This window comes from Semicossyphus pulcher, unplaced genomic scaffold, assembly GCF_022749685.1.
Source record: "Semicossyphus pulcher isolate SPU_LCO1_2020_fin unplaced genomic scaffold, fSemPul1.0.p SCAF_22, whole genome shotgun sequence".
NCBI lineage: Eukaryota > Metazoa > Chordata > Actinopteri > Labriformes > Labridae > Semicossyphus > Semicossyphus pulcher.
In genome coordinates, this window is record NW_027211696.1 from 15,482,892 (window position 1) to 15,496,883 (window position 13,992).

Genomic DNA, 13,992 nt, shown 5'->3' on the forward strand with positions numbered 1-13,992 from the left:
TTAATGGCCTGACTGGGACAGAGGGAGGTGCTTTCTCTGCGTGCTGCCTGTCCCCGTTTTGTGAAGTGTGCGCGAGTCTCTTCAGTGCACCATGGTTGTCTGAAGGTGTTCGATGTATTATTCAGCCCATGAGTACGCTGATGTGTATGATTGAGATAGAAAGCTGCACCTGAGCCTGAACGCGACATGGTTTGGTACTTTTATCCTGCATACTGGTTTGCGTGTTAAGTTCCTTCTTCTTCGTGCTGCCCTCCTAAGTTGCTCTATCAACTCTCATAAGCACCTTTCACACAAGCTCTGCACTCCTGAACATTTCCGCCACATTGTCCAGGTGGGCTGCATGTGTGGACGCAAATTCTCATCCCCGACTTTATGCAGATTTTGTCCTGCCAGCCCTTTAAGTCGGTGTGTGAGCGCAGCAGGTAATAGTCCCTCCACAGGATCCGTGTCCGCCATGTTCCACGGGCGCCACGACCTCCGGAGTTGCGCCCACTCTAGTCAACGCTTGTGTTTCGACAGCACGCGCCGCGTTCCATCTCCGACGCGTCCCAGAAGGGTCCCTCCCCTCTGCTCCGCCGAGTCTATATTTTGACGGAGGCCACTTCAAGCACGCGTCAAGTGGAGCAGATCGTTTCAAACAGGAAGTCAGACACGAAAGCAGCATATAGCATCCGGACATTTCAAAATAAATCACCATGTACAGACTCCCGTTTTTATATCCTAAAAACATTACGTCATAACCGGTGGCTCGAGGCCAGGAGTCAATCAGTTGGTCAGAGGGTCCAAGAGGTTATTCTACACCATGGACGACGAGAAGTCGGAGGTGCAAACACTGTTTTAACACTGATGTTCGCAAATCCCTCGCAATAATGTAGTTCTCCTGCGATCTTGCGAATCCAGCTGCTGTGAATCCAGAAAGTGGGGTTGGGCGCGTGCCATCTGATGGAGCAGAACCACGGCGCACACGGAAACGCTGCGGACACGTATCCTGTCGGCTCCAGGTGTCAGGAACATTCACCAAGAGCAAGTGGGCAGGTTAATGACAGTTGTATCATGTGACCAGTGCAAAACCACAAGAGTGACACAAAACAGGATGATTAAAAACATCCGAGGTTGAAGAAGAAGGATCATTTACGAGACGATAATAGCAAAGATGTGTGCGAATTGGAGGGATGAAGAGATTCAGGAGCTTTTTGGCTGTGAGGCCCTCAGCGTACTTTTTACCTCACGATCCGCCTCATGAGACCCCCCCACGTCCAACAGGGAATGTCTCCCGCTGTGAGGGACATGTGTAAAAGGGCAACTCTGTAAAATTTCAGCGGCAGACTGTCTTGAAATTGTAGAAATTGTCTGGAGTGCATGCGTGAAAAGGGCTTTACACTCCATCTTTATTCAAAGCCCCTCTCTTCCTCTTCTCCTTCATCTTTTTTTCCCTGCAGTGAAATCTAAAAAAGAAAATGCAGAAAAATAAGAGAATTTATTCGGGTTTCTTTTTTGTTTTTTGATAAAAGAAACTCGCAACAGCCTCGTCGTTTTCTGCACCACATCTCATTTGTTCATATTCTCCAGCTCTTAATGCCAGCCAACAGTTGCCATGGAGACGGCGAGGTGCTTGGGGGAGTGTGATTGCAGATGTTGGAAGAAGTAAACACAGACTCTTACAAAGAGGAAAACTAATAAAGGGGTGTATCCGTTGAATTAGCGCACGGGGGTGATTATAAAGGCAACACATGCTGACAGAAACAATCTACATTATTGCTTTAAGATTACTGTGTCTGTGCTCTTATGTCAAAGTCCTGTCAGTGACTGTTCGACCTTCTCACTTCTCCAACTGATGTGAAAATCGTTACCCATTTATAACCCTCCATGACATCTAACAATTTAGGACGCAGCTGTCCTCATTAGTATGTTTAGTCCTGCTTCCAGGTCGGGCGTAATGATTGACATCTCTCGGACTCCCCTCACAAACAAGCAGTGACACTGTCTGTCTCTCTCTCTCCCCGTCAGGGCTTCCTAAGTCGGCGGCTGAAGGGCTCGATAAAACGCACCAAGAGTCAACCCAAACTTGACCGCAACTCCAGCTTCAGACACATCCTTCCTGGCTTCAGGAGCGTCGACAATGACAGGTAGGTGTTTGTTCGCCATAGCGATGCTGGTGTGGTATTTGTTCACACGTCTGTTCTATTCTCGTGCCTCCTCCCGCTGATGGCTGGTTATTCAGGTCACTGTTGACGTTTCTGTGTTGTGTTGTCAGTGTTTTGTGAAAACCAGTGGATCCTTAGTCTCCGATCTGTCACTGCTAATATGTCTTGCTCTTTCTCACCGTGATACATGACGACTCTCCAGTCCTCTGTTGTGTCATTTTGTGTTTTGTTTGGTAGTATTCAACTCACGTCTTTGCAAAAAGCTTCTACCTGTACTAGAATATCACTTGTGTTTCTGTATAATTAATTAGAAAGTTAATAGCCTGTTGTTGTACAAACAACCAATCACATCACAGAAACAAACCCACAACAATCTTGAAGGAGTTGCTTTGGATAAACATGGACACTAATGTGTGCTGACACCCGAGACGTTTAAGAAAGGAGACAGCACACTGAGAGTCATTTCCTGTATTTGTGTCGTGTGGGTTTCACCACTGCCCTGCCCCTTAAACAGACTGTCAGCTTGTCTAGAGTCTATTCACTCAAATAAGACACCACTTCCACTTGGGAAACAGGAAGTGGACACCATTGCATACAATTCACATAGCATGCAATGAGACATCTTTGTTAAATAGCAGTGGTTCTCAGCTGGTCTAGCCAATGGAATTTCTGAAAAGTCTCAAACACTCAAATTTATTAGATAAAAAATCTTGCAGTTTGGACCTGAGACGGAACAAAAGATGACAGTATGTCAGCTTCACAAAACACAGCCGTATAAAAGTCAACCGAAATGAGCAGCTGGAGCAGTGAAAATATTCCCTACAAAAGTCCTTCAACCTTTTTTCAACAGAAATAAACTGAAAAAGTGCAACATAAATGCTCGGGATGCACGATATTGGATTCTCTGCCAATATCCAATATGCCGATATTTTCCAACCCCTTTTGCCAGTTGCCGATTTCCATACCGATGTATTAGACACATGTTTTTTTCCTGCTAATTGCAGAGAACATCAAGTCTCCCCTGTAGTGGAATTGATTTCATGCCTACTCTTATTGTAGTGGCCAAAAGCTGCCATAGAGCAGACATTTTGAACACTTCTTCATGCTTGACGGAAGAGGCGTTGTACAAAAGGTCAAGTCTCTGACCACTCAAGTTTCTGAGCGCACCTGAATGCAGCATCCCCCCCGAAACACGGCAGAGAGGGAGACATGCCTGGACTTGTTTACTGCACCAACTACGGAGACATCAGTGATCGCAGACGGACTCTTTTTATCGCGTGTGCGTCCATGAATATGTACGTTAGTTTTGCACTGATGTTTACGTCACTCTCTGTTAGCGTCGTCTTTGGCCGTGGGTGTATTTTCGGCGTGTTTGATGTTGTTAGGTCCGGTGAAATGACGAGAATGTGAGCTAACTGTTAGCTAGTTAAGTTAATGTCGTAGCATTACGTCAAGCTTTTTTTAGGGACTCATCGAGCATTTAGGCAGAATTAAAGCGCTGTTTTATCGGCGGAAAATATCAGCAGAAAAATGACATATCTGCAGATGCTGATATGTCATTTTCAAGCCATTATCATACCGATAACGTGCCGATAATATCGTGCATCCCTCAGAAATACAACTACTGTTGGACTCATCAAGTTTCAAGAATGTAGATGTAACTGTAGCTGGGATTACCCAATCAGCAGATACATGGAGTGTGAACAAGCTACACTTCTACTGCCCGCACCTCATAGGAAACCCATGTCCTTCAAAATAAAAGCGCAGCATAGACTTTTTGCCACAAGCACACTTTTGGGTCCCGACCCACCAGCTGAGAACCACGGTTATAGATTATCCCTGCCAATACTTTGGCTGCCAGGAGCTCCAGACAGTCCCAAATGGGGCTTATTTAACTAGAATTACAACATCAAACAAGTTGTATTTCAACTGATGAAGTGTTTACAAAGTCCCTAACCTGTGCCAACAGAGAAATAACCATCTAATAAAGCATGCAGAGTGCAAGCACAGCAACAAACTTTAAAATTACTGTGCGCTTTCCCCTGTTAATAAACACATCATACATCCCTGCTGCTTTATTAGTAGCAAAGGACGTGGTGCAGGACGCTACCATCAATTGATTTAACTGGCCCAAGATAGAAGCTAATATAAGCCTTCTATTCACAGCATTTATGCAGGAAGGTAGATTTAGGATATTTCCGTCTAAAGGCTTTTTATAGCCAATGCGATTGCTGGTCATTTTCAGGCCCTGAATTGACTGTATACTGTGATATACACCGGTGGCTTAACTACACAGCTCTTCATTGAGTCTTCACTCCACAGTGGGGTGTGTTTTCGCTTCAGGCTGTTTTAATTGCCAGTTTCTGATAACTCCTTCTAATTTCCTCAGGAGTTCAGCCACTTGGCAAACATTTGCCCTCGCCTAAAGACGTCAATTAGAATTCCACACCACTCTACGTTGACCTGAAAATGCACCGCCAGCTCACTCTGGGTTTTTGATAGTCTTTCGATGTATGCTTGAGTAACAGCTATAATTCCCAGCACCTATCTCTGCTGTGTCTGGAAAAACGCCAAGGTGTCCATCTGTGGAGTTTAATTAACGGAGGTGCCGCTTTTGAAGAGATCTTCTATGGCTTTTCGGGTTTCAAAACTTGGAGCCGAGTTGCTGCCACTCGTCGTACTTTTAATGAGGCATTACCATCACTGTCAAACTATCACAAGGGAACACTAACAATTGTTCTGGGTGGAACATGGTGAACTGTTCCTCTGCTGCAGTCGGACAAAATGAGCTCGTACCTCCCCGGCTTTGTCCCGCTGTCTTTTTTCATTCTCCTTACCAGAGTCTGTATTTCTAAGCTCGCTCCCTTCTTCCCATTTCAAACTCATCACTCTCCAATTTTATCCGTGTAGACCACCCTCCTTCTCTCTATTTTTCAAACATTATTAAAGTTCCCCTCGCCCATCAGCGTTTATGTGTTTCCCTCTGATAAAACGCTCTACGAGAAGGCAAATATCGGACAGGAAATTGGAATGTCCAGGAGGTGTCTTATCTCAGATGGTTTAACACGGAAAAATTCACCTCGCTCGCAAATGCACACATTGACTCCTATATAATGATAGGTCTCCAGTTACATCACCTTATGTAATAAAAGCAGGCAGAAGTGCCACTTTGGTGCTGTCACTCTTCTTGTATATTATATAGACAAGGGGTGGATGTAGTAGCACGTGTATATGTGTGTGTGCTTGTGCGAAAAATAGGGCGGAAGCGTGAAAAAGTTGCCGAATGAGAGAGTAATGTGCTGTGAGAGGAGTCGGTAACACTCCCTGTCAGCCTGGTAGCAGCCTCCCCACAGGCTAGAAAACACTGCAGAAGAAGACAGGCTTGGGAACTAGCTGTAAGAGGGAGGAGATGATGAGACGAAGGGGAGATGGAAGGAGGGGGGAGGGAATCCTATAACCTGAAAATTCCCTGGTGTGCAGATGTGAAGGCTTGAATGTAATGGATGCAGTATATGCAGGGAACATTTACTATAAGCCATACATCTCAAACATTGTACCTTCTGGCCATATTTAATCTCCTCGCCATGTACGCAACATCATACTGACACTCACACACATACTTTCCTATATAACAAACAGTGGACAATGTCCCCTCTTGGCACGGTGGTCCCCTGTTGGCGATTCGGAATAAAGGTAACGTCCACTGTTGGAAAGATAGGCTTATCACACGCCCACACGTACTACTTCGTGTTTGTCAGCTGTGATGACATTGTTAAGCCTTGTAGCCTGAGGCAGTCTCAGGAGACCGACCCGCAGATGAGGAGCAGCTGGACTTCTAAAATGAAATATTCATCTGTGCAAATCAGAGGCTGGACACTCAGTGAACACGCTTATCTTAAGCAAAGCAGAAACACACTGGCCTTGCACACACACAAACAAATTACAGGATTATTTCAACCTAAGTAAATACATTTATTTACATCTCCTGACATGCATTGATCAGCCATAACATTATGACCACCTGGCTTATATTGTGTACGTCCCTCTTTTGCTGCCAAAACAGCCCTGACCTGTCGAGTCATGGAATCCACAAGACCTCTGAAGGTGTGCTGAGGTATCTGCCACCGAGACGTTAGCAGCAGATCCTTTAAGTCCTGTAAGTTGCAAATGGGGCCTCCCTGGATCAGACTTTTGTGTTTCTCCAACACATCCACAGATGCTCGATTGGATTTAGATATTGGAAATTTGGGAGGCCACGTCAACACTTTGAACTCGTCGTCGTGTTCCTCAAACCATTCCTGAACCGTGTTTGCAGAGTGGCAGGGAGCATTATGCTGCTGAAAGAGGACACTGCTGTTAGGGAATACTGTTCCCATGAAGGGGTGTACTTGGTCTGCAACAATGTTTAGGTAGGTGTCAAAGTAACATCCACATGAATGGCAGGACCCGAGGTTTCCCAGCAGAATATTGCCCGGTAAATTAATAATAAATTTACACCGTCGCTTTTAATGTGGAAGTCAAGTATATAATGAGAGCAATGGAACAGGAAAACTACAATAAAACAGTTGGGCTTCAAAGGTGAGGAACTACAGACAGAACAGAAAGTAGGCTACTCAAGAAATGAGGAAGCAATTCTCAACTTTTACGGAAGCTATTGAGTACTTTTTTTAAAATCTGCGGTATGTTGCACAACTGCTAACCATAACATAAATCATAAATATTTATGGCTGTGCACTGCCATACACTGCATCTTAAATGGCCATAGGTCGTCAGACTTGCAGGGCAAAGTCTGAGACATGTGATCATTGTGCTGTAAATAGTTGCGGCGGATGTTGTCTTCTTCAAGTTCCTCAAAGTCCTCCCCGCTCACCCCCTCCCCCCACCTCATAAATATCAAGCTCATTATTAAATGTCCACTTCTTTCTGATCATACCCCTGCATCAGAGAGATTGTGTGACCCTTACTAGCTTAAGCTTCCCCATCTTATCTACACTGACCTTGCCTGGACTCTGATGATCACAGTGTTTGCAGCGTGTCGGCTTTGAGGTTCTTTTTGCGGCAGCAGAGTGGCTTGGTTGCACAATGCAGCGTACGGGGTTGGTGTCATCAATTTATTTGAAAAAGCATTCAGCACATGACGTTTTTATAACGTTTTTTAAAGATTTATTGCAAAAGTAATTCCTGTCGTCTGTCTGCATTTATACTGGCATAAAGATTTGCATTCTAAGGCTGTTTTTGAACACTTTGAAAGCAGGTGCAGCCATTAGTTCTTGAAGGTTGTTTTTTATGTGTCGGTCCTCGTTTGCATTGTAAACAAGGACGCAGGTGACACTTCTCATTCCTGCTAATTGTTTGTACTATTCCACTGAGCAAGGAGGCAAAGAAGCTCATAAACATGATTAAAAATATTTTCAAATGGCTTTTAATAGCCGGTTTATAAAAAAGGAGATGCATTGGACACCATTACTATACCTCAAGGATGTTTTCCATTGACAAACACTGAATGTAAATGTAAATTGAAATTGAAATGTAGCGAGCATGCTTAGCAGGGATGCACCGATGCATCAGCTGAACATCAGAATCGGACGGTCGGCGGCCCATCGGCGAATAAGTTGGCATGCGCTGATGTTTTTGTGGTGATCTGCCTGTACTTGTTCTTTAGTCTTACCTCTTACGTTACCTCCCACGCCTGGAAGCAATTCACTTCTTAGCCAGTAGGCTCTCAGTCATGACGCGGCTGGTGAATGATAAAACTGGTGACGCACCGACTCAAGATGGCGGTTCACAGTAGATAGTTAAATCCGATATTTGTAATCCCTTGAATTTTGGCTCTGCTTCCTTGGACACACCAGTTCCGGATTCTACCTGTAAGGAACTCCCTGGATCCTGCTTACCTTCACAGCCCTGTACCGGAGGAGGAGTTTTGTTTTTGGGTTTTCCAAAGAGTGTTTCCACTCGGTGAGATGTGTCACTCGGCAGCTTGTGCTGAACCGAGTACCAGAGTGAGTTGACAGGAGGGCTCACTCTTGGTGGAAATTGGTAGCTTAAAAAAAATGTTTGTACTATGACCGGGTGATTCTAAAACAGGCTAAAGAGGCTTTTCAGGCAGTTTATTTTTATGTGAAAGAAATTTAAATAAAAAGATGTATTGTGAATTTGAAAGATTGAATTCATGCTTTCTTAAAGAGTGTGATGAAGGCCTGAATAAATGTATTACTTTTATAATTAAAGCTAATTTTGGCCCCTTATCCAGGCGAGGAATTTAATTTAATAATTACAAAAATTACAGTTATTGAAAAAAATCAGCAAAATTGTTGTTATAAACATCGGTATCGGCCCTGACTCTCTCAATCGGTGCGTCCCTAACGCTTAGTTCTCATCCAGTCACATCTAAAAGGCAAACATATATTTCTTTCAGTCATGTCCCTGTTTCTCTCTCTTTCTCCCATGCTGCTTTCGGCCCTGTTGCATCACACCACATGCGGCTCTTCATTGTAATTCAGGGTCATTTATGTGTTTTTTGACTCATTAGGCACACAAGCAGGAACGCTATACCCTCCCCCTTGTCTCCGTGTGTATCCAGCCCATCACTGTGCAAAAAGAATACTTGTCTCTGTGGACTTTGTGGCGCAGCAGTATTGTCTGAATGGAACTTACTGATTTTTATTGTGTTTGTTATTCTCCGTGTGTAATCTCTCATGCATATTTGTGCGTGTGTGTTTTTGTGCTGCAGTTCTCAGCACCGTTGGCACCAGTGACTCATGCTTTTTTATGGGAAGACTGCTTCTGTCACACAGCAGGAAGTTTTTATTTTGCCGTCACTCACAGACTTCAGCTCTGAATATTAGCAGATGGATAAAATGGCTGAACCGATTTATTACATCCGTATTTCTCTTCCTGTGGCTGTCCCCTGCCTCGCTCGTCTCAGGCAATATGGGCAGCATATGGTTTGATTATGTTTGCCTTGCATAGAATACCATACTGCTGCTGAGCTATATTACACATGCATGCTCGGAGAGGCTCAGAAAAATGGATCCACAAAATAAAGGTATAGATCTACTAACTAAGAAAATACAGACATTATAATTACACCAACATAACGCCATTTACATATCATCATCATCATTTATTTAAATCCTTGGAAAACATTGTACAACATTGTACAGACAACATTAGGGCAGATAGAAATAAAATCATTAGAGAAGGCGGGTGTAGCAAAAGAGGGAAAACATGGATAAAACAGGAAAATGCATAATGATAACAGATCAAAGGGCAATTTAAATTACATAACTAAAATGAATAAAACAATAAAAACAGTGAGAACAATTAAAACATTAAAAGCCAAATTGAATTGTCTAAGTGGTATTAATGTGGTCAGCTTAAAATAATTAAGTATTTTGGGGATAGAAACAGAAAGCAGAGCTTCCCAACTCTGTGTGAATTTTGGGAATCTGCAGGGTAAGCCACGACTGGGAGCATTTATGGTGACTAACCATGTTAAAAGAAAGCAGAGTTGAGAGATATGGGGGGAGTTTTTTTGCTTTATAAATAAATAAAGTGCTGATCTCTGATTATGTTTTGTGATGTCACAGTTTGTGTAAAAATAAAATGGTAAAGGACCCAGGTGCAGACTTAGATATATGATTTAATTAACAATAGCAAAAATGCAAAAACAAAATCTAGAATCCAACAAAAGACAAAACGGAAAACCAAATGGTTGAACAAAAAGTCTCATAGTCAAGGTAAAAGAATAATCCAAAGGAAAAACTGGAAACACACACAACAACGGGGAGCCACGAGGGAACAGGGAAAATCCACAAGGGTGACAAAAGTGCACAGGTAACACGACAAAGACAATGAACCAGCACAGAGACAAGGGAGCACAAAGATTAAATACACTTAGGAGGTGAGGCTAATCAGACACAGGTGAGACAATCAAGGGGCAGGTGAAAACAATCAGGGCAGGGCACAGAATCAAACAAGCGGGAAACATGAAGGCAGGAAGTGGACCAACACGAGAGACAAGGTGACAAAGTAAAACAGGAAATACTTAACTAAACAAGACTAAATACTGACAAGAACACAGAATGAACTAAATACAAAACTAAACGATGAGAACTCCTGACAATAGACAAAGTGATAAGGTAAAACAATAATAACTGAACACCGAAATACAAGACAAAACCAGAACTAAACTAGAAACTCATGACATGTGAAATGTTTCAAAAACACGATTCATTTTAAATGTTTCGGTCACGTTCAAATGTTTTTGTTTTTCTGATACAGGCAAGTAATCAATCAAAAAGTAGGGCTATGATACTGGATGCTACTGGGACTGTGATATACAAATGCTGATCCCACTGATCGCTCAAGAACATTTGGTTCCTTTACCATGGTGTATTATTTGTTCCATGAAATGTTCCTATGATAGGATTTTGGATGTTTTCTTGCCTACATTATCCCAATGCATTCAATCTTAACCCCTGTATAGTGATATGTATCATACCACAAGATTCGTTCAAATACTCAACCACATTAAATTTGCAAAGTTTGGACCTTACAACAAAAAAACAGCTCTTTACTTCTCCAACTAATTAAATTCACACTATATATACTAACTAAGTTTTTATCTTCCTCTAGCAAGGAATTATACTCTGTGGAGATTAAACATTTGCCACATTTAAAATAAAAAATTTGGCGTGTCATTTTTGTTTAATTACAAACTCCTGCTCGGCCAATTTTAAGCAATGATAGTATGGGCTTGACCTCTCTGACCTCAATGGTAGCTACATCTCTGGAACCAACCTTCCTTTAGATATAAAACTAACATGGACAGACACTTTAAAAATACCTACTTTACAATACTAGATTTGTAGGTACGTGAATGCATCATTAGGATTAGGTTAAGTACAGATTAAGAAGTTGTATACTCCGTCATTTCACAGCTTATCTTTCTTTGGATTGACAGGAATTATGATACAACTTCAGCGACCATATAAGGAAGTGATGCAGTGGTATCAGCGTGTGTTTTATAAGAAGCTTTAGCCTGCACCTCTCAATAGCTGCCTGTAACAGAATGTAAGAGCCCTTCATACAAACCCCCCTGTCATCTTTCATAAAGCTACTCCAATGGGCACCAAGGTAATTGTTGCAGGTGGGGGTGCTGGAGTGTGTGTGTGTGTGTGTGTGTGTTAGAAAGGTGAAAAGAGAGCAGCGTGGTGAGGGAGTGAGAGACATCCATCCATAAATCCAATAAAGTGATGCCATTTGGAGTTATTGAATTCTGTAAACATTCCCCAGGTGGTTCGACTGTAATATCCAACCTCCTCTCTCTCGCTTCCTCGTGCCGCCGCCCTCCACATCTCAGTCACTTACTTACTGACATTCCCCTTCTGCTTTCTCGGCACCCCGACGTTTATTAACATTTCTTATTAACATACATTTAAGATAAAACTTGTTTGAAACATTTCACAATGAATGGACATGCAGGAATACTAAACAAGGGAGTCACTTAGTGAGGTTGTTGCAGATTGGTGAATTTAGGCAGCAGAACATCACCATATCTGATTAACTGAAGAATACAAGTGCATGCGGAGCTCTGCAGTCGGTTAGCGATCTGCAGGGATTGTTTCTGCGTCTGTTCTATTTTCTCTGCTCGCCGCGAGCGAATCTGGCAAACAAACACACTGATAACTGGATAAAAAGCATAAACAAACATGTTCTTATGGCCACAGACGACTACAACACAACACTGGTAACAAATACTGTCTATACTGTGGCCATTCATTCAGTGTTTACTCTGATAGGCGCTCTAGAAGTGGACATACATATACAGTGTTATCCAGGAACACACAAAAAGCTCTATGTTATAAATTCACGAGGTTATTTTATCAGCTCTACCTGGAATTACAATAGAGCAGAGGAGCATGCCCCCAGACCCCCCTAGTTGTGGCAGTTTTGTCTCTATCCACGCAATGTTCTCACCTTTTTTACCCCTTACCTGTTTGCATCCCTGGCACCATCTTCTTCTTTTATCCTGCTGTTCTTCGGCCAATTAATTTCCTTTCACGTTAAACTCATTCATATCTAAGCTCCACCGCGAGGAGTCATGCAGTAGTGACGCGGTGAGTCAAAGGTAAACACGGGAAGCTAAATAGTGCATTTACTTGGCTACATCCAGCTAGCCAAACCTTTCTGGTGTACAAGTTGCGAGAAAATCTTCTGGTGTAGGTGTTACCTTTTTCACTCGCTTGTTGGTTGATTTTATTATCTGGCTGATCCGGTCCAGTTTCTTTAATCCGTAATTTTTCACTTAAACTTCTCCTCTCGAACGGATTTTGAAGAAGAGTGCGTACAGAGTTGTTTGCGTTGTGTCAGCGTCCATCATTGTCGATTTCAGAATCACCCTTCGGGGATTATTTTCTACGACGCTGATTGGCCAAATTCACGTTGATATGCGCGTGTCTTGCCCCAGCAACAGTCCCTGATTGGCTACTCGTCTCTGCTTTATGGCCGCTTTTTCCAGCGCCCCTAAAGCAGAGACGAGTAGCCTAATGCTCGTTTCCCACATTTCCAATGAACATTAATTAATGTATAGATTTTTGTGTATATATACATATATATATATATATATTACATATTTAAATAAGTAATTTTGTTAATATTAGTTTTTTAAAATAAAATAAATAAAAATAAAAACACACTCTCCACTATTGGCCAGCTGCCACTGAACTTAACGTATGTATGTAACGTAACTCATGTTACTGGAGCTAATGGCACTCTAATGGATGAAGATCCTACAGTTATGTATCTATTGCTCCAGATTGCTGCTTCAACATCAGTTAGGATTGAGGCTATAAACACACTCATAACTCTTTTCGCATTTGACTCTCTTCTTTTACTCTTGTGTTAATTTCATCTTTCTCTCCGCTCTGCCATCATCTGTCACTTTTATCCCCTCTTATCTGCTCTGTTCATGCTAATAGTTCCGTGTGTTGCTGTTGTTTGGAGCTCCAGTTCACTGGTGACTTTCTGCTACATTAAACCCAGACTTGTCCCTGAATCATCTTCTCTTGTCTCTCTGCCCCCTCTCTTCTTCAGTTCGTGCCACCGCGCCAGCATCCTCCTCCTCCTCCTCGCCTCTCCTCTTGTTCATATTTGTCATAGTTTGCTCGCGCCAGACACAGTTGTCTCTCTTCATTTATGGGGGGGAATGTCTCCTTTAGCTACTCTTTATGCTCCTTTAGTTTACCAGTCTTTCCCTTGATGCTGCAGGTCAGAATCATATTGATCATTTTTAACCTTTTGCAAAACACATACAGAAATATTTCATTAGAAAATCAGTCAATTAAGGCATCTTGTGCTTCATCCATTCGGATTTTCTTGAACATCGATTCAGCGCTCACTGGGGATGATTACTCGCACGAAGCACGCACACGCAGCAAAGATGTCCTGGACACTGTCCAATGAAGTAATGCACTTAGTAGTGACAACAATCAAATGCCCGCTAACAGATTTTTCGCCAATCTGAAGAAAAACAACAGCAGTGCTTTCATTATGTTCATTGCAGCAGCATAATTAGGTAGAGGAGGAGTGCATCTTTCTCCCTCTCCCCTTTCTTCTCTTTGGCATCCTTCCCCTCGCGCCATCTCATTTGCAATGCATCAGCGTGATTTGGCGTGGATGAAACAAAGCTCTCAGGGTAATAATGTGTCGTACAGAGCAGGTTTCACCTACCACTGAGCGCTATTAAGCTCCATCCCGTGCAGGCTAGGAGGGATATCAATGAACCCATCAGCAGAATCTCAAAACCTAATGCCTCTAATTTAGTGATGATTATGAGGCTTCA

General features: G+C 42.7%; 1 protein-coding gene across 3 annotated transcripts in view; it reads left to right on the forward strand.

Annotated features, from left to right (window-relative positions):
- The window catches only part of dab2ipb (DAB2 interacting protein b), a 125,432-nt gene that overhangs the window by 29,649 nt on the left and 81,791 nt on the right, over positions 1-13,992 (forward strand). For all 3 annotated transcript variants that reach the window (XM_069673041.1, XM_069673042.1, XM_069673043.1), the window contains exon 3: positions 2,008-2,126. In XM_069673041.1, coding sequence (XP_069529142.1) covers positions 2,008-2,126 — 119 coding nt within the window. The remainder of the gene's footprint in view (positions 1-2,007; positions 2,127-13,992) is intronic.